The sequence below is a fragment of the Conger conger genome, chromosome 2, assembly GCF_963514075.1.
Source record: "Conger conger chromosome 2, fConCon1.1, whole genome shotgun sequence".
In the NCBI taxonomy this organism is placed as follows: Eukaryota; Metazoa; Chordata; class Actinopteri; order Anguilliformes; family Congridae; genus Conger; species Conger conger.
In genome coordinates this window covers 891,389-914,311 of record NC_083761.1, presented here as the reverse complement: position 1 = coordinate 914,311, position 22,923 = coordinate 891,389, and the positions used below count along the sequence as shown (strand labels likewise).

Here is a 22,923-nt window from a genome sequence, read left to right as displayed (position 1 = left end):
GGGCAGGGCGGGGCTCAGGAAAGCAGGGCGGGGCAGGGCAGGGCGGGGCTCAGGAAAGCAGGGCGGGGCAGGGCAGGGCGGGGCTCAGGTAAGCAGGGCGGGGCAGGGCGGGGCTCAGGTGAGCAGGGCGGGGCTCAGGTGAGCAGGGCGGGGCAGGGCAGGGCGGGGCTCAGGTGAGCAGGGCGGGGCAGGGCGGGGCTCAGGTGAGCAGGGCGGGGCAGGGCGGGGCTCAGGTGAGCAGGGCGGGGCAGGGCGGGGCTCAGGTGAGCAGGGCGGGGCAGGGCGGGGCTCAGGTGAGCAGGGCGGGGCAGGGCAGGGCGGGGCTCAGGTGAGCAGGGCGGGGCAGGGCAGGGCGGGGCTCAGGAAAGCAGGGCAGGGCTCAGGTGAGCAGGGCGGGGCAGGGCAGGGCGGGGCTCAGGTAAGCAGGGCGGGGCAGGGCAGGGCAGGGCGGGGCTCAGGTAAGCAGGGCGGGGCTCAGGTAAGCAGGGCGGGGCAAGGCGGGGCTCAGGTGAGCAGGGCGGGGCTCAGGTGAGCAGGGCGGGGCTCAGGTGAGCAGGGCGGGGCAGGGCAGGGCTCAGGTGAGCAGGGCGGGGCAGGGCAGGGCTCAGGTGAGCAGGGCGGGGCTCACCTGCAGCAGGCCCAGCTGTTTCTCTGCGCCCTCTCGGAGCGTCTCCTGGGCCTGCAGGGCCTGGCGGCGCTCCCCCAGCTCTCCACTGAGCCGCGCACAGTCCTGATGCAGCTTAGCCAGCTCTGCGTTCTGCCTGAGGGCACAGGGACACAGGCAAACACAGGCTCAGCACAGGGACACAAACACAGGCTCAGCACAGAGACACAAACACAGGCTCAGCACAGGGACACACACACAGGCTCAGCACAGAGACACAAACACAGGCTCAGCACAGAGACACACACACAGGCTCAGCACAGAGACACAAACACAGGCTCAGCACAGGGACACAAACACAGGCTCAGCACAGAGACACACACACAGGCTCAGCACAGAGACACAAACACAGGCTCAGCACAGAGACACAGGCAAACACAGACTGAGCACAGAGACACAAACACAGGCTCAGCACAGAGACACAATCACAGGCTCAGCACAGGGACACAGGCAAACACAGACTGAGCACAGAGACACAAACACAGGCTCAGCACAGAGACACAATCACAGGCTCAGCACAGGGACACAGAGATACAGGCTCAGCACAGAGACACACACACAGGCTCAGCACAGAGACACAAACACAGACTCAGCACAGAGACACAAACACAGGCTCAGCACAGAGACACAGAGATACAGGCTCAGCACAGAGACACAGGGATACAAACGCAGTCTCAGGACAGAGGCACAAAGACACGGAGGTATTTAGGGTATGGGGGGTATTTATGGTTCAGGAGTATGGGGGTATGGGGGTGTTGCTCACTTGCTCTCGGCCTGGCTGGTGGCCTGGTTCAGGGCGTCCCGCAGGATGGAGTTCTCCTGCTGCAGGCGGGCCAGCTGGGCGGGGGGCCCGTCCTCCAGCTGCTCCTGCAGGGCCTGGATCTGTGGGGGGGCGAGAGAGGGGGCAGAGTTACTCACACTCACTGCCCCCCCCCCCCCCAGTGAATCCCGCACACTGTGTTCACATGTGCGGAGAGCGTCACGTTTCTGCAGCGGTAATCCGACCCCACAGACACCCTCCTTTCCCACAAAGGACCAGAGAGAACGCCACTCACTCACTCACTCACTCACTCACTCACTCACTCACTCACTCACTCACTCACTCACTCACTCACTCACTCACTCACTCACTCACTCACTCACTCACTCACTCACTCACTCACTCACTCACTCACTCACTCACTCACTCACTCACTCACTCACTCACTCACTCACTCACTCACTCACTCACTCACTCACTCACTCACTCACTCACTCACTCACTCACTCACTCACTCACTCACTCACTCACTCACTCACTCACTCACTCACTCACTCACTCACTCACTCACTCACTCACTCACTCACTCACTCACTCACTCACTCACTCACTCACTCACTCACTCACTCACTCACTCACTCACTCACTCACTCACTCACTCACTCACTCACTCACTCACTCACTCACTCACTCACTCACTCACTCACTCACTCACACTCACTCACTCACTCACACTCACTCACTCACACACTCACACACTCACACACAGAAAGAAGCTATGGAGTTTATGGGAGGCAGTGGTCCTGAGGGAGGGTCTAACTGGTCAATGTGGATGCGGGCGATCTGATAGGTCAGCCGGTGACCCCTGACCTTGGCGTTGAGCTGCTGCGTCTCGGTCACATGGTCCTGGTAGCTGGCCTGCATGCGCGCCTGCAGTGACATCATTTCCTGCTCGCGCACGCTCAGCTCAGAGCTCAGCCGCGTCTCCACGCCCGCCAGCCGAGACTTCTCCGCTCCCAGCTCCTAAAGGGTTATGGGTAATCACACCACTGCCGGACTGCGACATACACGCTACTGCCTCACCAGACACCAGCTCCTGAAGGATTATGGGTAATCACATTCTGACGTGCAGGAGATCCTGTTGCTGTACTACAGCCCCCTTAATGGACATTCATTCACAACAAACTTCAACAGCAGGCAGCAGAACTGTCACACCTGAGAGAGCTGAGCATCTGGTGGACGTGTAGGACCTGTGTCATGAACCTCCTTGTACAATTACAGGCCCAGGTGAGGTCAGTGAGACACGCGTGGCCCAGGTGAGGTCAGAGTGAGACACGCGTGGCCCAGGTGAGGTCAGAGTGAGACACGCGTGGCCCAGGTGAGGTCAGAGTGAGACACGCGTGGCCCAGGTGAGGTCAGAGTGAGACACGCGTGGCCCAGGTGAGGTCAGAGTGAGACACGCGTGGCCCAGGTGAGGTCAGAGTGAGACACGCGTGGCCCAGGTGAGGTCAGAGTGAGACACGCGTGGCCCAGGTGAGGTCAGAGTGAGACACGCGTGGCCCAGGTGAGGTCAGAGTGAGACACGCGTGGCCCAGGTGAGGTCAGAGTGAGACACGCGTGGCCCAGGTGAGGTCAGAGTGAGACACGCGTGGCCCAGGTGAGGTCAGAGTGAGACACGCGTGGCCCAGGTGAGGTCAGAGTGAGACACGCGTGGCCCAGGTGAGGTCAGAGTGAGACACGCGTGGCCCAGGTGAGGTCAGAGTGAGACACGCGTGGCCCAGGTGAGGTCAGAGTGAGACACGCGTGGCCCAGGTGAGGTCAGAGTGAGACACGCGTGGCCCAGGTGAGGTCAGAGTGAGACACGCGTGGCCCAGGTGAGGTCAGTGAGACACGCGTGGCCCAGGTGAGGTCAGTGAGACACGCGTGGCCCAGGTGAGGTCAGTGAGACACGCGTGGCCCAGGTGAGGTCAGTGAGACACGCGTGGCCCAGGTGAGGTCAGTGAGACACGCGTGGCCCAGGTGAGGTCAGTGAGACACGCGTGGCCCAGGTGAGGTCAGTGAGACACGCGTGGCCCAGGTGAGGTCAGTGAGACACGCGTGGCCCAGGTGAGGTCAGTGAGACACGCGTGGCCCAGGTGAGGTCAGTGAGACACGCGTGGCCCAGGTGAGGTCAGAGTGAGACACGCGTGGCCCAGGTGAGGTCAGAGTGAGACACGCGTGGCCCAGGTGAGGTCATAGTGAGACACGCGTGGCCCAGGTGAGGTCAGAGTGAGACACGCGTGGCCCAGGTGAGGTCAGAGTGAGACACGCGTGGCCCAGGTGAGGTCAGTGAGACACGCGTGGCCCAGGTGAGGTCAGAGTGAGACACGCGTGGCCCAGGTGAGGTCAGAGTGAGACACGCGTGGCCCAGGTGAGGTCAGAGTGAGACACGCGTGGCCCAGGTGTGGTCAGAGTGAGACACGCGTGGCCCAGGTGAGGTCAGTGAGTGAGTGAGCGTGTGTACCTTGCTCAGCTCTCTCTGCCGGGTCTTGGCGGCCGCAGCTTCTTCCCGCTCAGCTGCCAACTGCTTCTCCTTCTGCTCCAGCTGCCTCTTCAGCACGGAGACGGGGTCCCCCTTCTGCACCGCCTGGGGAGAGAGAGGGGAGCTGCAGGGCCGTTGTGCTGTAGCAGTGTTGTGTTGTGCGGTAGCAGTGTTGTGTTGTGCTGTAGCAGTGTTGTGTTGTGTTGTAGCAGTGTTGTAGCAGTGTTGTGTTGTAGCAGTGTTGTAGCAGTGTTGTGTTGTGTTGTACCAGAGTTGTGTTGTACCAGAGTTGTGTTGTACCAGAGTTGTGTTGTTGTGTTGTAGCAGTGTTGTTGTGTTGTAGCAGTGTTGTTGTGTTGTAGCAGTGTTGTTGTGTTGTAGCAGTGGTGTTGTGTTGTAGCAGTGGTGTTGTGTTGTAGCAGTGGTGTTGTGTTGTAGCAGTGTTGTGTTGTAGCAGTGTTGTGTTGTGTTGTAGCAGTGTTGTGTTGTAGCAGTGTTGTGTTGTAGCAGTGTTGTGTTGTGTTGTGCTGTAGCAGTGTTGTGTTGTAGCAGTGTTGTGTTATGTTGTAGCAGTGTTGTGTTGTGCTGTAGCAGTGTTGAGTTGTGTTGTAGCAGTGTTGTGTTGTAGCAGTGTTGAGTTGTGTTGTAGCAGTGTTGAGTTGTGTTGTAGCAGTGTTGAGTTGTGTTGTAGCAGTGTTGAGTTGTGTTGTAGCAGTGTTGTGTTGTCCTGTACCAGTGTTGAGTTGTCCTGTACCAGTGTTGTGTTGTGTTGCCTTGTAGCAGTGTTGTGTTGTAGCAGTGTTGTGTTGTAGCAGTGTTGAGTTGTGTTGAGTTGTGCTGTAGCAGTGTTGAGTTGTGTTGTAGCAGTGTTGAGTTGTGTTGTAGCGTTGTGTTGTAGCAGTGTTGTGTTGTAGCAGTGTTGTGTTGTGTTGTGTTGTCCTGTACCAGTGTTGAGTTGTCCTGTACCAGTGTTGTGTTGTGTTGTGTTGCGTTGTAGCAGTGTTGTGTTGTAGCAGTGTTGTGTTGTAGCAGTGTTGTGTTGTGCTGTAGCAGTGTTGAGTTGTGTTGTAGCAGTGTTGAGTTGTGTTGTAGCAGAGTTGAGTTGTGCTGTAGCAGTGTTGAGTTGTGCTGTAGCAGTGTTGAGTTGTGCTGTAGCAGAGTTGAGTTGTGCTGTAGCAGAGTTGTGTTGAGTTGTGCTGTAGCAGTGTTGAGTTGTAGCAGTGTTGAGTTGTGCTGTAGCAGAGTTGAGTTGTGCTGTAGCAGAGTTGAGTTGTGCTGTAGCAGTGTTGAGTTGTAGCAGTGTTGAGTTGTGCTGTAGCAGTTGAGTTGTGCTGTAGCAGAGTTGAGTTGTGCTGTAGCAGAGTTGTGTTGTGTTGTAGCAGTGTTGAGTTGTAGCAGTGTTGTGTTGTAGCAGTGTTGAGTTGTGTTGTAGCAGAGTTGTGTTGTGTTGTGTTGTAGCAGTGTTGTGTTGTGTTGTAGCAGTGTTGTGTTGTGCTGTAGCAGTGTTGTGCTGTAGCAGAGTTGTGTTGTGTTGTAGCAGTGTTGAGTTGTAGCAGTGTTGTGCTGTAGCAGTGTTGAGTTGTGTTGTAACAGAGTTGAGTTGTGTTGTAGCAGAGTTGTGTTGAGTTGTGCTGTAGCAGTGTTGTGTTGTGCTGTAGCAGTGTTGTGTTGTAGCAGTGTTGTTGTGCTGTAGCAGTGTTGAGTTGTGCTGTAGCAGTGTTGAGTTGTGCTGTAGCAGTGTTGAGTTGTGCTGTAGCAGTGTTGTGTTGTGTTGTAGCAGAGTTGTGTTGAGTTGTAGCAGTGTTGAGTTGTGCTGTAGCAGTGTTGAGTTGTAGCAGTGTTGTGTTGTGCTGTAGCAGAGTTGTGTTGAGTTGTGCTGTAGCAGTGTTGAGTTGTGCTGTAGCAGTGTTGAGTTGTGCTGTAGCAGTGTTGAGTTGTGCTGTAGCAGTGTTGAGTTGTGCTGTAGCAGAGTTGTGTTGTGCTGTAGCAGTGTTGAGTTGTAGCAGAGTTGTGTTGAGTTGTGCTGTAGCAGTGTTGTGTTGAGTTGTAGCAGTGTTGAGTTGTGTTGTAGCAGAGTTGTGTTGAGTTGTGTTGTAGCAGTGTTGAGTTGTAGCAGTGTTGAGTTGTAGCAGTGTTGAGTTGTAGCAGTGTTGAGTTGTAGCAGTGTTGAGTTGTGTTGTAGCAGTGTTGAGTTGTAGCAGTGTTGAGTTGTGCTGTAGCAGTGTTGAGTTGTGTTGTAGCAGAGTTGTGCTGTAGCAGAGTTGTGTTGAGTTGTAGCAGTGTTGAGTTGTAGCAGTGTTGAGTTGTGTTGTAGCAGAGTTGTGCTGTAGCAGAGTTGTGTTGAGTTGTAGCAGTGTTGAGTTGTGCTGTAGCAGAGTTGTGTTGAGTTGTGTTGTAGCAGTGTTGAGTTGTGTTGTAGCAGTGTTGAGTTGTGTTGTAGCAGTGTTGAGTTGTGTTGTAGCAGTGTTGAGTTGTGTTGTAGCAGAGTTGTGCTGTAGCAGTGTTGAGTTGTGTTGTAGCAGTGTTGAGTTGTGTTGTAGCAGTGTTGAGTTGTGTTGTAGCAGTGTTGAGTTGTGTTGTAGCAGTGTTGAGTTGTGTTGTAGCAGTGTTGAGTTGTGTTGTAGCAGAGTTGTGCTGTAGCAGTGTTGAGTTGTGCTGTAGCAGTGTTGAGTTGTAGCAGTGTTGAGTTGTAGCAGTGTTGAGTTGTGTTGTAGCAGAGTTGTGCTGTAGCAGAGTTGTGTTGAGTTGTAGCAGTGTTGAGTTGTAGCAGTGTTGTGTTGTAGCAGTGTTGAGTTGTGCTGTAGCAGAGTTGTGTTGAGTTGTGTTGTAGCAGTGTTGAGTTGTGTTGTAGCAGTGTTGAGTTGTGTTGTAGCAGAGTTGTGCTGTAGCAGTGTTGAGTTGTGCTGTAGCAGTGTTGAGTTGTAGCAGTGTTGAGTTGTAGCAGAGTTGTGTTGAGTTGTAGCAGAGTTGTGTTGAGTTGTAGCAGTGTTGAGTTGTAGCAGTGTTGTGTTGTAGCAGTGTTGTGCTGTAGCAGTGTTGAGTTGTGCTGTAGCAGTGTTGTGTTGTAGCAGTGTTGTGCTGTAGCAGTGTTGAGTTGTGCTGTAGCAGTGTTGAGTTGTGTTGTAGCAGTGTTGTGCTGTAGCAGTGTTGAGTTGTGCTGTAGCAGTGTTGAGTTGTGTTGTAGCAGTGTTGAGTTGTGTTGAGTTGTGGTGCCCTACCCTCTGCCAGGTGTCGTGGGCGATGCCGGCCTTCTCAGACAGAACCTCCATGAGCCTCTGGGCGTCGCCTTCACTGAGCGCCGTGCTACTGAACGTGCTCAGCAGCGTCTTGTAGGGCAGAGGGGGCGGGGCATCGGCTGGGTCTGCGGGGGCTGGGGGGGCCGCGGGGGCTGGGGGGGCCGCGGGGGCTGGGGGGGAACAGAGACACGGCAGTCAGTCACACAACTGCACGATGACCACTTCCTGTGACGAAAACCCAGCTTCCTGTAACCCAGGAGTCAAGCTGCCCAGCTATGCAGATCTGGATCGTGAAATAAGAGCAAACCATGTCAATCGCTGTGCAGCAGAACGTTCCAGGTGCCTCCGTACACACACGCACACGCACACGCACACGCACACGCACACGCACACGCACACGCACACGCACACGCACACGCACACGCACAGACACAGACACAGACACAGACACACAGGGGCTCACCTGGAGAGCCACAGACACACAGAGGCACAGACACACAGACACACAGACACACACACACACAGGGGTAGAGCCCACCCGGTCTGCAGGGAGGGGAACTCTGAGCGTGTAGGAGAGGGGAGGAGCCCCCGGAGGGACCAGGGGAAGCTGCCTGAATGAGCACAGCTCCAGAGAGTGACGGTCACTGCAGCTCTCCCTGCAATATCAGCTGCCCATTAAAAACCCAGGAGCAACGCTGAACCTGGAGGTCTCGCAGAGGGCCAATAGAGATCAGAGTCTGTGATCATGTGATCCTGACCCTGGGTGATGGGGCAGGGTGGCACTGCGTGACCATGCTGAGTGGGGCACAGACACCCCTATTGTCCAGCCACTGATGCGCCTTTGTCTCTGGACAAAATAAGCCAATCAGAGCCAGCCGCCCGGGTGGAGATGGCAGCACTTCTCTAAGCCCAGAGTGCAGGAGTGTGCACTTCTCTAAGCCCAGAGTGCAGGAGTGTGCACTTCTCTAAGCCCAGAGTGCAGGAGTGTGCACTTCTCTAAGCCCAGAGTGCAGGAGTGTGCACTTCTCTAAGGCCAGAGTGCAGGAGTGTGCACTTCTCTAAGGCCAGAGTGCAGGAGTGTGCACTTCTCTAAGGCCAGAGTGCAGGAGTGTGCACTTCTCTAAGCCCAGAGTGCAGGAGTGTGCACTTCTCTAAGCCCAGAGTGCAGGAGTGTGCACTTCTCTAAGCCCAGAGTGCAGGAGTGTGCACTTCTCTAAGCCCAGAGTGCAGGAGTGTGCACTTCTCTAAGCCCAGAGTGCAGGAGTGTGCACTTCTCTAAGCCCAGAGTGCAGGAGTGTGCACTTCTCTCAGCCCAGAGTGCAGGAGTGTGCACTTCTCTCAGCCCAGAGTGCAGGAGTGTGCACTTCTCTAAGCCCAGAGTGCAGGAGTGTGCACTTCTCTCAGCCCAAAGTGCAGGAGTGTGCACTTCTCTAAGCCCAGAGTGCAGGAGTGTGCACTTCTCTAAGCCCAGAGTGCAGGAGTGTGCACTTCTCTAAGCCCAGAGTGCAGGAGTGTGCACTTCTCTAAGCCCAGAGTGCAGGAGTGTGCACTTCTCTAAGCCCAGAGTGCAGGAGTGTGCACTTCTCTAAGCCCAGAGTGCAGGAGTGTGCACTTCTAGGTGTTCAACATCATCAGGAAACCGAGAGGAGAAGGAGGGAGATGGAGAGAGATAGAGAGAGCTGGTTCATGCCAGTCTGTTGTGTCTATATTGGTTACTCCACTCTGTATCCTCCAATGGGCCACCCCGGGAATTAATCTAAACCATTTTTTAATACAAAACACAACCAAACGACTGCGTTTAAAAGAAGGGCCAAATCTCCCTCAAACACCCCCAAGGTGACTGTGACTGACTGTGACTGACTGTGACTGACTGTGACTGACTGTGACTGACTGTGACTGACTGTCTGTGGCTGTGATGATGTCACTACCTGCCCCAGGTACCAGGACCTCATTTACACAAACCTTCCTCTCAGAGCTTGCCGCTCTGGCACCAAGCCCAGAGATTCTGCCAGCTACTACTACACTACTACGCTACTTCGCTACTATACTACTACGCTACTACGCTACTACACTACTGCACTACTGCACTGCTACTGCACTACTACACTACTACACTACTACACTGCACTACTACACTACTACACTACTGCACTACTACACGACTGGACTACTACACTACTGCACTACTACTGCACTACGACACGACTACACAACTGGACTACTACACTACTACACTACTGCACTACTGCCCTACTACACTACTGCACTACTGCCCTACTACACCCTGTACAAACACCCGCATGGTGCAGCAGCCTCACACTACTGCAGTGTTGTTTACTCCAGCACATTAAAAGACCATACCCACATAAACGGGCACACCGTCTCTGCCATGAAGCAGTGGGATTTCTCCAGGCAATACTGTAGCCTGTGCACAGCTCTCTCCTCTGGCTGAGAGAGACAGGTGAGAGAGGTGAGAGAGAGACAGGTGAGAGAGAGACAGGTGAGAGAGAGACAGGTGAGAGAGAGACAGGTGAGAGAGGTGAGAGAGAGACAGGTGAGAGAGACAGGTGAGACAGGTGAGAGAGACAGGTGAGAGAGACAGGTGAGAGGTGAGAGAGACAGGTGAGAGAGACAGGTGAGAGGTGAGAGAGACAGGTGAGAGAGACAGGTGAGAGAGACAGGTGAGAGAGACAGGTGAGAGAGACAGGTGAGAGAGAGGTGAGAGAGACAGGTGAGAGACACAGGAGAGAGAGACAGGTGAGAGAGAGACAGGTGAGAGAGAGACAGGTGAGAGACAGGTGAGAGACAGGTGAGAGACAGGTGAGAGAGACAGGTGAGAGAGACAGGTGAGAGAGAGACAGGTGAGAGAGAGACAGGTGAGAGAGAGACAGGTGAGAGAGAAACAGGTGAGAGAGACAGGTGAGAGACAGGTGAGAGACAGGTGAGAGAGACAGGAGAGAGAGACAGGTGAGAGAGAGAGACAGGTGAGAGAGAGAGAGACAGGTGAGAGAGAGACAGGTGAGAGAGGTGAGATAGTGCAGGTGCAGTCTCAGCCAGCAGGAGCGGCTGAGAAACGAGCCCCTCCTAAATAATTAAGCGGTCACCTCGCCTTTAATCCCGTATCCATGGCAATGTTATATTCCTGAAAAACTCATAACTCTTAACGACCCGGCCTGACGGGCTGCTGCTATAAATATCTCTTTTGTGCCTGCTGACAGGTGCAAAATGAACGACATGTTCCAGGTAAGACCTGAGGCGCTAGCATTAGCATCTACCTCTCCCTGCAAGACTCAAAAAACCTGACTGAACAGGGTTCCACCAGCTTTCTGCAACAGGGTTCCACCACTGCAGGGTTTTGTGTTCTGTGTGGTGCTCCATTCCCTGTGGAACCAGTAAATAACACATCTTTCAGCAACCTCCAGAACCTCATTAGCACATCTGAGATTAAGTGTGTGCATGATATATTCAAGTAGAGTGTGGCAGAGAGAGGCAGAGAGGCAGAGAGGGGCAGAGAGGGGCAGAGAGGGGCAGAGAGGGGCAGAGAGGGGCAGAGAGGGGCAGGAACACAAACAAGCTTCTCCCGACCAGGCCTGACCACCATCATTACTCCATATAAGATGACAGATTGCCCATTTAATGAGACGTCTTATCCACGCCTCTCTGCTCCGGGGCGGAGCTTCGTGCCGTGGCCTGACATGTGACCCACTTCCTGTCCTGCTCGGTGCATGGAGGGGACATTTTTACAAGAAACAGAAACCCTGCAAATCAACACCTACACCAGCTCAGGGAAAACAGGGACGGAGGGAGGGATGAATGATGAACAGAGGGAGAAGGAGGGAGGTATGAATGATGAACAGGGGGAGAGATGAACTGAATGGGGAGAAGGAGGGAGGGATGAATGGTGGGATGAAGAGAGAGAGGACTGTACGTCAGGGTTTTAAGAGCCTCACCTGGCTCCGCCTTCTTCTTGGAGGACCCTCTCTTCTTCGGTGGTGCCACAGCCCTGGGTTCCTCAGCCTTGGCCGGGGTGGGGGCAGGAGTGGGCGTGGCCGGGGGCGGGCTCTGCAGCGCCCCCACTGGCTGCAGGGCCATGACGGACAGCTCCTCGACCACAGGCAGCGGGGCGGGGGTGGGTTCGGCGGGGGCGGGGGGAGAAGGGGAGGGTTTGGCGGGGGCGGGGGGAGCCTGGGTGGGGGCGGGTTTGGCGGGGGCGGCAGGCTCTTGTTTGGCTGCTTTCTTATTCTTCTTCCGCTCTTTGGGGGAGGGGGCGGCGGGGGGAGCTTGGGCCAGGACCGGGGCTGTAACCACGGCAACGACAGGCGGCTGGGGTTCGGGTTCGGGTTCGGGGGCGGCGACAGGGGTCGTTTCCACAGCAACGACGGGGGGCTGGGGTTCCGGTTCGGGCTCCGGTTCCGGTTCCGGTTCAGTGACAGGCGTGGGGGTGCGGTCAGGGGTGGGGGCGTGGTCTAGGACAGGCGCAGGCTCCCATTGGCCGGCGGGCTCCCCGGCAGTGCCGTTGGGCTTGTCCCCGTCCTTCCTCTTGGCCCGGCTCTTCCTCTCCAGCTGCCGCTCCCTCCTCTTCCTCTCGGCGCGCGAGGCGGGGGGGGGCGCGCCCCCCTGCTCCCGCCTCTGCTTGGCCAGCGCCTCCTCGTACGACGTCTCCTTCATGGAGAGGGAGGAGACCAGCGCGATGCTGAGCGCCGACACCACCATGAAGCCCCCGAACACCACCAGGCCCAGCGTCTGAGGGTCGTACAGGTCCATCAGCCTGGGGACAGAGACGTCAGAGACACACGTCAGGGACACACACGCAGAGACGCGTCAGAGACACGTCAGAGACACGTCAGAGACACACGTCAGAGATATGCGCACAGAGAGACGTCAGAGAGCCACGTCAGAGAGACGTCAGAGAGACGCACGCAGAGACACGTCAGAGAGACAGGCGGCCTGTAGCGTAGTGGTTAAGGCACAGGACTGGGACACGCAAGGTTGGCGGTTCGAGTCCCGGTGTAGCCGCAATAAGATCCGCACAGCCGTTGGGCCCTTGAGCAAGGCCCTTAACCCTGCGTTGCTCCAGAGGAGGATTGTCTCCTGCTTAGTCTAATCAACTGTACGTCACTCTGGATAAGAGCGTCTGCCAAATGCCAGGAATGTAATGTAATGAGACACACAGAGAGACACATCAGAGAGACCCACACTCTCACACACACTCACTCTCACACACACTCACTCTCACACACACTCACTCTCACACACACTCACTCTCACACACACTCACTCACTCTCACACACACGAAGGGGCCTACATGGGAAGCCCAGGGGGAGAGCGAGGGACAGTCCAGTGTGTGTTCACGTGCACGCACAGTCTCATGGGCTTCAGGCGTACTCAGGGTGCAGTTCACATGGTCTGGTCTGGTCTGGTCTGGTCTGGTCTGCACCTTGGTTTTGCCTTCACATTTGTTTTATTAAGAAATGTTAATGTATAAGATTGCTTTTCCTGTATTCCTGAAATGCCAAACAGAGGCTAACTGGTCAATTTATTGTTCAGATTTCTGTATTGAAGCCCATTTGGTCCACAGCCCAAGCCAAACCACTCCTACACAGAGCACTGCAGCACGAACACGGGTACACTACACCCCCAGTCTTCACAAACACACACCAGCCCAATAATTCACTCATAACCTGTCACAGCCACAGGAGCTCTATTCAGGAGGAGCTCAGTGTTTACTCTGCGTGAAGACGCCCAGCTCCTGGGTCTGAGGTGCATTCTCTGCTCGAGTCCTGGGGGAACTATGCGGTGAATACACTACCAGTGTGGCAGAGCCAAAAACTCACTCACACACTCACACACTCACACACTCACACACTCACACACACACTCACACACACACTCACACACACACACACTCACACAGACAGACACACTTCCTGGCTCCACCTCCTGGGCATTCCAGTGGAATTCCTCAGGAAGTGAGCCCTGTTCTCCGGATCGGACACACAGCAGAGGAGCCACAGGCGGTGGAGATAGAGAGAGAGGGGCCACAGGCAGGGGAGAGAGAGAGAGAGGGGCCACAGGCAGGGGAGAGAGACAGGGGCCACAGGCAGGGGAGAGAGAGAGGGGCCACAGGCAGGGGAGAGAGAGAGGGGCCACAGGCAGGGGAGAGAGAGAGAGGGGCCACAGGCAGGGGAGAGAGAGAGAGGGGCCACAGGCAGGGGAGAGAGAGAGGGGCCACAGGCAGGGGAGAGAGAGGGGCCACAGGCAGGGGAGAGAGGGGGGAGGGCACAGGCAGGGGGGGAGGGGCCACAGGCAGGGGAGAGAGAGAGGGGCCACAGGCAGGGGAGAGAGAGAGGGGCCACAGGCAGGGGAGAGAGAGAGGGGCCACAGGCAGGGGAGAGAGAGAGGGGGCACAGGCAGGGGAGAGAGAGAGGGGCCACAGGCAGGGGAAAGAGGGGGGAGGGCACAGGCAGGGGGGGAGGGGCCACAGGCAGGGGAGAGAGAGGGGGGGCACAGGCAGGGGAGAGAGAGAGGGGGCACAGGCAGGGGAGAGAGAGAGGGGGCACAGGCAGGGGAGAGAGAGAGGGGCCACAGGCAGGGGAGAGAGGGGGGGGGGGCACAGGCAGGGGGGGAGGGGCCACAGGCAGGGGAGAGAGAGGGGGCACAGGCAGGGGAGAGAGAGAGGGGCCACAGGCAGGGGAGAGAGAGAGGGGCCACAGGCAGGGGAGAGAGAGAGGGGCCACAGGCAGGGGAAAGAGAGGGGGGCCACAGGCAGGGGAAAGAGAGGGGGGCCACAGGCAGGGGAAAGAGAGGGGGGGCACAGGCAGGGGGGGAGGGGCCACAGGTGAAAGATGAGCACTCACTTCCTGAGGTCACTGATCTTTACACACCTCCTCAGTCACACCGCACAGCAACCAGCTCAATAGGAAATGACCAAACTGAATTCAGAAGGGCAGCCAATTCACACAGACCATGATGCACTGCAGGCACAGCTATCCCAGGACATTGCACGAGACTTAGTACTTTCCCTTTGACAAGTCCACTACATTCTAACAGGCAACAAATGACCTGATGAACTTCTTTTTCAAAATTAAAGAATCTTAAGACAAACACAGTTAATATAGAATATAGAATATTTAAATGACTGTCTTTTCAAAAAGGCAAACCTGGAGAAATCAAAGCAGTGGCAATGTGGTTTCCCTCTATAGAAGCAATAGACTTCAGTTAAACCCTGCAAAAATTAACACCGTGTACTGTACTTAGATTATGCAACACTGCGACCCACGTCACGATTTCCGAAAAGGCACAACTATATTGTGGGGAGGTGGATTAGTAAGATTTAAATAGTTTTTTGGCTGGAAAATTAAGTGACGGAAAAAAGACGGTCTGCGAGTTATGACCCGGGGCCTGAAACATAATCAAACGCAATTCGTCTATTTAATAGGCTAGTCACTAAAAGTCACCCGGCCGCTGAGTCTTCAGGTTAAATATAAATACAAGCCGCTGATCACCGCATACACGATTCAAACAGAACAAAGCATTTTAGACTTTAGAAATTCCCTAACACTGGATAAGTCCGCGTCAGAGCTCAATAGAACAAAAGTTTTTTACGAGGTGTAAAAAAATAGGCTCATTTAACCTCAACTAGGACAACCCTGGACGGCTTTAAACCAAAGGAAATGTCAGTCAAACCAAAAGGGTTGGACACGGCTTCACAGTCATGTACTGAAGCAAAGTTGCCAAGAAAGAATTATTTTCTCAGCAGAAAATAAGGCGACGTGTGTTCTGGAGTTGGGACACGTAATGCCTAGGACTCCGGCTCCAACTGCCCATTCAAACGGCTGCGCCCCGTTTTATGCCCAAAACATCAGCAGAAAATGCACAGTAATCACCTCAATTAGACTACAGTAATAAATAAAAAAAGCGCACATATGTAGGTTACGTTCAATTTTCAAATTCCTCTTAGTCCCGACTACAACACAGCAAATCGAACTAAATATTACGTTAGTCTAACTTAACTTCTTTTAAAGCAAATAACTTACAAGCAATGATTGTGTGACATTCGTTAACACACGTTATTAAACGGGACTTGTAACGTTAGACAGTGGAACTGATGTATAATAATTCATCAGTTCAATGCTAGTTTCACCATCTAATGTTGGCTAACGTTAGAAAGCCATTCGAGTACCGTTAGCGTGTGAACTTAATCAAACGTACAGGTCGTTTGCTAATGCACGAGCCTAACGTTAATCAATCACACACGTTGAAACCGCTGATCAAAACGTTATTGCAAATAAAAAAAATAACAACCGCAGGTAGCCAATACTTCCCAGCTGTTGGCTAGCTTTGTGGTTACAAAGCCAATTAAGCAAAATACTTGAGGAAAAAGGCTACATTTGAAACTCCTAACACGGAAAAATACATATGTAGCCTACCGTTAGTTAGCATGCTTGTATTACAAAGACAAGATCTCCTACCTTGTCAGCAACCTAATTTCAACGTCAACAACCCCACTAGCTAATGTTAGCTAGCTAGCTAAATAGTTAACCTGGATAGGTGGCTACACTGTCAGTAAGCCAAAAGGCTAACGGGAACGCTGGCGGACTTAACTGTGTTAGCCGGCTAGCTGCTTAGCGACTCCATCACCTTAGCTTCACTTTTACTCAGCTCCAGTCAGCTAACGTAAGTTGGCAAGCTTTTTCCTCTGACAAAAATAATTTTAAAAAAAGAACGCTAGAGACAGCATTGTTAGAAAATTTGAAAACAACATTTACAATATATTTATACATTGTTTCAAGCAATCTGCCATTCATCCATCTCCTCTCTCTCTCTCAACTTAAACTCGCACATTTGATTTACTGGCGAAAAATAAAAACTCAGGTGTAGCTTGCTAGTGGACTAAACTCACCTTAACAGTTTTCTGAAGTAGTCTTAATTCAGCTTCAAAACGTAAAAGGTAACGTTAATATTTTGTTTTTTATTTCTGTTCTCGGGTAAAGTGAATCCCCACTGTCCCGTTTTGATAGCCTGGGTCGATGCTGTGGAGTCGTGGCACTTTCTGCGAGATGCGTAACGCCCGCCCTTTGCCCAAAAACTATTCACTATGGCCAGATATCATTGGGTAGAACATTGTCAATCAAGAGTATCTAACCAATCATATCACAGGCATAGAAGCAAAGAGACGTGACGCAACTAGAATGGGATATTTTCTACTTTTTCACGTCGTAGTAGTCGGTCTTTGTCTCTTGTTTGACTTTTTTTCTGTTTGTTTTTCACGTGGAAAGCTACAATACGAAAATGTATTCAATGTATGGTTGTATCATCAAATGCTCATTTGACGGTCTGAGAAAAACTCTGCAGTGATTTGGATAAAACTAATGTTTTAACAAAGAAGAGTGTAAATTTGGTCTGTACAGTCCTCAGTGTATTTCTGCTCTATTAAAACAAAATTCTGTTTTTTTTTAATCTGTTCTGAGGTCAGTTTCATAGAGGGGTAGTCAGGTGGTGTTCATATTTTGATCAGTGAACTTGCATCCGATCTGTTGAATCTTTTGGAAATGTGACTGTAGGGCTATGTTGTATGTGAGGTTAGAGTTAGAGTAAATCCGGCTCTCATTCCCAAACTGTCCCACTTCGCAGAGCGTAGCACAGTTAGACTCCAGCAAATTGACTATCTCTCAGGCCAGAGCTGGTTGCCAGGTTACGCCAGGAGTGGTGGCTGAATTCTTTTTGGAGCAGTCATTTAGCGCCAAGTTCTTTACGCTGGAATCTTTCACTGTACAGCGCCAGTGGCATGTACATGCAAGGATTTCCTCCGTTTAACCGGGGGAGATTAATCAAACATGTTTCTCTTTTGCAAGGATGGAGAGATGCCAGAGAAGAGAGTTGCCAGTGGGGTGAAAGAGAAAGAACGGGGTAAAGCCCAACAGCAGTTCTGCTCAAGGCCCCAACAGCAGGATTCTTTATTCATTTAGGGATCAACTTCATCTCTCCAGATTCAGGTCAGCATCCCTATGTGCCAACTGGAGGCTCAAACCAGCAAATCTGCAATTTCCAGTTGAACACCCTACCGCTAGGCTACCCTACCTAGTGACTTTCATTGGATAATTTAATTTATATTTAGATTGAATCAATGTTCCCTTGCCTGTGTGACTTGAAGTGTTGAAAGCCACTTGTGCTTCACCTGGTTTCTGAACTGGTTATTGGGTCTGGTCCCTGTCAGCGTGTGTGTGTGTGTGTGTGTGTAGTGTGCGTGTACAGTGTGTGTGTGCATGTGTGTGCGCGCATGTGAGTGTGCGTGTATAGTGCGTGCGTGTGTGAGTGTGCGTGCGTCTATGTGTGCGCGTGGGCTTGGGGGAGCAGCACGAGACCCGTCTGTGTGGAGCTGGTGAGGCGAGATCACAGCGACACAAACAAGCGTCACCTCCTCAGAGGAGCGAGGGAAACAAAGTGAATATCAGCGCCTCCCCGTGCGGCGCCTCCTGGGAGGCCCGAGCGGGACCGCCGGTTTCACACACTCCTCTGCCGCCCCCTCCCCGGAGACGGAGACATGCCTGCGGTGCCGCTATTATCCTCCAGCCTGATCGCACTGCGACCGCAAAACTCTTCTTCTTTACCGCCGCCGCTCATAGCCTGATCGGCTGCTGTTCTGTTATTATTGGCTGAAATCCTACTTCTGGAATCCCCGATTAACAGACAGATCTGAGGAAAATGGGCCCACTGTGAATTATATTTTAAAGATAAGGTGGAGCAAAAGCTCAGGTCATGAACTCAAATGCTGCTGAGACCTATAAACTGTTATCTATTTCCAGGATGATTAAACTTTATTGTATATTTTTACGAGACAGAGGAGGAAGAAACAGCTCTTGAATTCAGATAAATCTAAGTGCGAATCTCTTGTAGCTACAAAGGGCTTCGCCCAGCCGCTAATGAGACAGCGGGGAGAATATCGGACCACTGCCGTAGGCTGAGGAGTGGGTGGACCTTCGGACTGTCGGAGAAAGACAGTATTGTTGACCTCGGGAATTAAATTTCATCATACGGCACTTCGGAAGCCTTTGTGTGGGCAGAGCGAAGGCGACGTGTGCCAGAGCTGTAAACCAGCGAAGGACGAACGTCGAAAAGGAAAGAAAAAAACATGACCCAGCCGTTCGGTAATATCTCACTCCTAAAGATCAGAGTGCGGGCTCGTTAACAAAGTGGAAATAAATAACATCTGTGCCATTATCGCTTGAAGGTTTATTAATCATACTTGGGTGCATTCTCCACACCAGTGCGCAGAATGCAGCAGCAGAATTCCTCCAGGCATTAGCAGGGTTTTCATTTCACATATCAGCCAATTAGCCGTAATCAGCATGGACTCATCGCAACAATAATCACGTCCACAAGTGTGTCAGGATCATAAAGACATCACGGTGTGTTCACAATCACGCTACTGCGAGAAGCTGTCTTCATTCCCTGGCTTCTGGTTAATTCTCTGGCTGAAGTGGCTGATTTTCCTGTTTCCGGCAAACAGGAAATAACACACAGTGTATTCCGGGATCTCAAATTTCGTTTTTAATTCTGCACGCGTTATCTCGCCCTGAATATAGACATGCCTTTTGACAATATTTGATTTTTCGGCTGTACAAAAAGATCTGTTTGGACAAGGCTCACGATTGTCTTCCTGCGCAAATATAACTACAGTATGTCCTTCGTTTCTCATGCTCTGCATGTACTGTTCATGAATCATATTTGCTTTACATTAAAGATCATTGAATAAAGCAAATTATATTTTAGTCTGTTTGATTTAATTGTGTGTTTGCATGCGGGTGTCAGTGGGTGTGGTTGGAGGGCTAAATTCAGATGTTTAATGGGGTTAAGTTCAGGTGTGGGGTCTCGGATTATTTTAATTTTCATTATTTTAATTTTCAACGTTTTTCAGATCACAGCAAACTGTTCTCATCAGTACAGCATCCTCCCGCAGGTCAGGGCTCTGTGCCTCTCTCTGCTCCCTCTGCAGTCAGCTGCTCTCCCTCTGCTCTCTCTCTGCTCTCCCTCTGCTCTCTCTCTGCTCTCCCTCTGCTCTCCCTCTGCTCTCTCTCTGCAGTCCGCTGCCCTCTCTGCAGGGCTGCAGCTGATCTCTCCATTGCTGTGCAGGAGCTCATAAATGCCGCTGTTCTGACAGCTCCCTGGAGGGGGCGCTATGGAGGCCTCCCAGCCACAGTCTACCCCAGAGCATTCAGGATTCACCCCGAATCAGGGGGCAGTTTGAGGGCCTTTCACAGCACAGGAGCCCCAGAGGTTCTGACGTCACTGAACATGGTGCTTTAGAGCAGCTGCTGGGATCTCACAAAGGTATTCATTAAGTGGCAGAAATTTGGTTACAGAGTTCTCTGCTTTTAATAAAGTCGTTAATTTACATGCATACACTTTAAACCACGCAGGCGGTTGTGAATAACTAAAATCAAAGAGCTACAGGAAAATACCGCGGATATTCATCTTATCATTTTATCTGATGAAGTCTTTTGGAGAATAAAAATCTGCTCAAAGGGACAGTTAACTTTCCTGGGATTTTATTTTTCTGATTTTTGTATCTGTTTCTGATTTGTTGATGTGCAGTGATGGTTTCTTAGGTGGTGGTTCCACATTTTCAGTGGCTGGTTTCAGGAATTTGGGAATTTGAGGGCTAAAGCAGGAAAACACAGTCCGTCACTCCGAAGCAGCTGGTGATGCGACGCGTCCAGGGGTCGCACATATGAACAGGTTCATTATTAGTATTTATTCACAATTATTAACATAAATATCAGTTTCTATATCATGCCATTGGGCTACTTCTTTCCTTGAACAAAGCACTGCATGCGGTTTAGGCAACAGTACCATAAGATTCCATAACAGAAATTAAGAAAACTGTGTGTTTGCATGCTTTAGCCCACAAAACTGCAAATGCCTGATACCAGCCACTCAAACACTGGCAGGTTACTACAGTAATACCTGAAAGAAACTGAATTAACATCAAAAGCCCCATTAATTCAGCCGTTCCATTAAGCTATTTCGGGTTTTCAGGGCAGGACTCTTTCCTGGCCCAGTTTCTGGATTCCCAGCAGACTTCACACAGCTGAGAGTTGGCACAGATCACGTGTATAAAAGTGTCGTAATAAAAATGTTTAGTGGGGTTTTCATTTAGCCATTTCTGTCTAGGGTCAGCCTATACTGTACATATAGGTCCTAAGTAATTATACAGTGAGGTCTATTTTGACAGTGACACAATTTCAGCTTTGGCTCTGTACTCCAGCACATTGGACTTGAAATTAAATGAATGAATATCAGGTGGAAGTACAGACTGCCAAGCCTTCATTTGAGTGTATCCACATCCATATTGGGCGATCTGTGTACAAATTAAAGTCCTTTTTACACATTTTGTCCCCCATTCCAGGACATTTGGGGCAAATACTTATTTAGTGGACTCTATATGGATGTACAGTATGTCTCATGTGTAGCGTCATCAGCTCAGAGTTCAGAGGTCATTGGTTATATCTGCCAAACACATGAGAAACAAAGCTGTACCCTGGCGCTCCCAGTATGTAACACATAATTAATAAAATAATCACGAGTGACCAAATGTTTTTATGTATACACATATAGGCTTGCCAGTAAATAAATGAGACAGTGGCATTAAACCACAACCGTCATCCAGGAAGATTCCCCTCTAGTGCTCCTATGATTGGTTGAGGAACCGCAGCGATGTGTACAGCGCTGCGTTCCACCGCACGGCGGCCATGACAGCCGCTCGCAGATTTAAGCGATTCGATTTGCTCACCAGCGCCCGTGATGTGTGTCCGTCGCGAACTGCTGGATAAACAGATCCTAGCAGGACAGGAGGATGTTCAAATCCGGGAGGCGCTTAGTTTACTCCCGTTAATCATTAGCATCAAAGAAACCGGTCGGTGCACGTGTCCGGGGGAGAAAAGAGCACACAGCGAACACTAAGCAAACTCGCTTTAGTAGTAACGTAAACAAAACGGTTCAGTTTGGTTGAATAGATTTGCTTTAAACCATTCAATGGGATCTTTCTCTTTTCACATTTGTATAACGTTAAATATTTTTATTTATCACACTTGGAAAGCAAAATAATGTTATCTTGGAAATTACAAGACGGAGATTTCATTTAACAACTTCAATTATATATGAGCACTAACAGCCGTCAAACCGCCAGCAGTTTTGGCTTATTTCTGAGAAACCGGAAACGACTTGAGCGTGCGCGCCCATCACTAGGCCCGGCGCATGGAGCCTACGCATCACATTCTGCACACTGACCCGTCTGTTTGAAGCTCGCCATCATCCGACCAATTACAGCCTTGTGCTCGTCTATCGGCAACTTCTCTCTCTCACTCTCGGAAATTTCCTAATTCCCTGCGGTTTGCTTCCCGTTGTTTTCAATGTATTACATTTAATATAATCCATCCCCTTAGTCTGGTTTTCTGTGAGTTAATTTAACCCTAATCGAGTTGATTCAACCCCGATTGAGTTGATTCAATCCTGAGTGAGTTGATTCAACCCTGGGACTGAGTTAATTTAACCCTAATCGAGTTGATTCAACCCCGATTGAGTTGATTCAACCCTGGGACTGAGTTGATTCAACCCTGGGACTGAGTTGATTTAACTCTGGGTGGATTGCAGGCTGGTCACACAGAGCTGGACCCCAGAAGCCATCTTTCTTGCAGTGTGACTCCAAAACTGCCCCCCAATCCTCACCCCACTCCCCCCTGCAGGAGTGCACCCCTGCCCTGATCCAGCTGGTCCCATCAAACTTTAAATATTTACACAGCCCCTACCTCTCCCCGCGGAAACCCTTTCTGTGTGGTCACTTAAACATTTCATCATTTTCTGCACAAGCCGGGATTTTCACTGGAGGGTAACTGTGGACTGGAGAGCTATTCTAAATTTTATGAAATTCCTGCATATTACTGAGCATTTAAAAGGAAAGGCTTGTGTTACAGTGGGGCCCCTGGGTTATATAACAGGGTGATATCTCTCTCACTGAGACCGAACAGACAGGTTGGATCAGACCTGCTTACACAATGTCCCCAAGCGACAATTAAGCAAACTGCCACTAACCTACCCTTTCCCACCCTGAGATAGTGAAGTATTTGCAATATTATGAAACAGGTCAGTTTTGGGTTAATAGTAGCATTAGTAATAGTATTAGTACTAGTAAGCGTACGCAATTACTTCTTATTCATTGCTACATTTATTTTTGATTTCACATTCAGTACAGATTTAAAATAAGTCACCTAAAAAAAACATATTTTAAAAAACCAAAAAAACTTCCCCAAACTTAAGTAAAATACAGTATATTCTCCCATGATCAGCATTTTTTTTTTTAAACATGCATACACACACACACACACACACACTGACGGCGACTGGCCGACCAGCTCGTCAGGAGCATTTGGGGGTTAGGTGTCTTGCTCACCTGTATCGACACTTCGACACAGCCTGGGCGGGGGATCGAACCGGCAACCCTCCGACTGCCAGACGACTGCTCTTACTGCCTGAGCCATGCCGCCCCCCCCCCGGATCAGCATTACACCACTTCACTTCCCGTCTCAACATTATTTCTGGAATACCATAATGCACGAGACAAGGATCAGAGAATAAGAAAATTATTTTCTTTAAAAAGATTTTTAAATACAATGTTTAAAAGAAACAGGTCATGTAATAAATAAGCAGAACACCAGAACTCAGAATGTTTAGTTCTGAATCATC

At 51.3% G+C, this 22,923-nt stretch overlaps 1 protein-coding gene across 1 annotated transcript in view; it reads right to left on the bottom strand.

Annotated features, from left to right (window-relative positions):
* Positions 1-15,311, bottom strand: part of rrbp1b (ribosome binding protein 1b) — a 39,282-nt gene extending 23,971 nt beyond the window's left edge. Inside the window, exons 1-7 of the mRNA XM_061222976.1 lie at positions 15,219-15,311; positions 11,132-11,949; positions 7,164-7,351; positions 3,928-4,050; positions 2,295-2,447; positions 1,428-1,546; positions 629-761 (exon numbers count right to left, since the gene is read on the bottom strand). Coding sequence (XP_061078960.1) covers positions 629-761; positions 1,428-1,546; positions 2,295-2,447; positions 3,928-4,050; positions 7,164-7,351; positions 11,132-11,949; positions 15,219-15,238 — 1,554 coding nt within the window. The 5' untranslated portion in view covers positions 15,239-15,311. The remainder of the gene's footprint in view (positions 1-628; positions 762-1,427; positions 1,547-2,294; positions 2,448-3,927; positions 4,051-7,163; positions 7,352-11,131; positions 11,950-15,218) is intronic.
* Between the last annotated feature and the right edge of the window lie 7,612 nt (positions 15,312-22,923).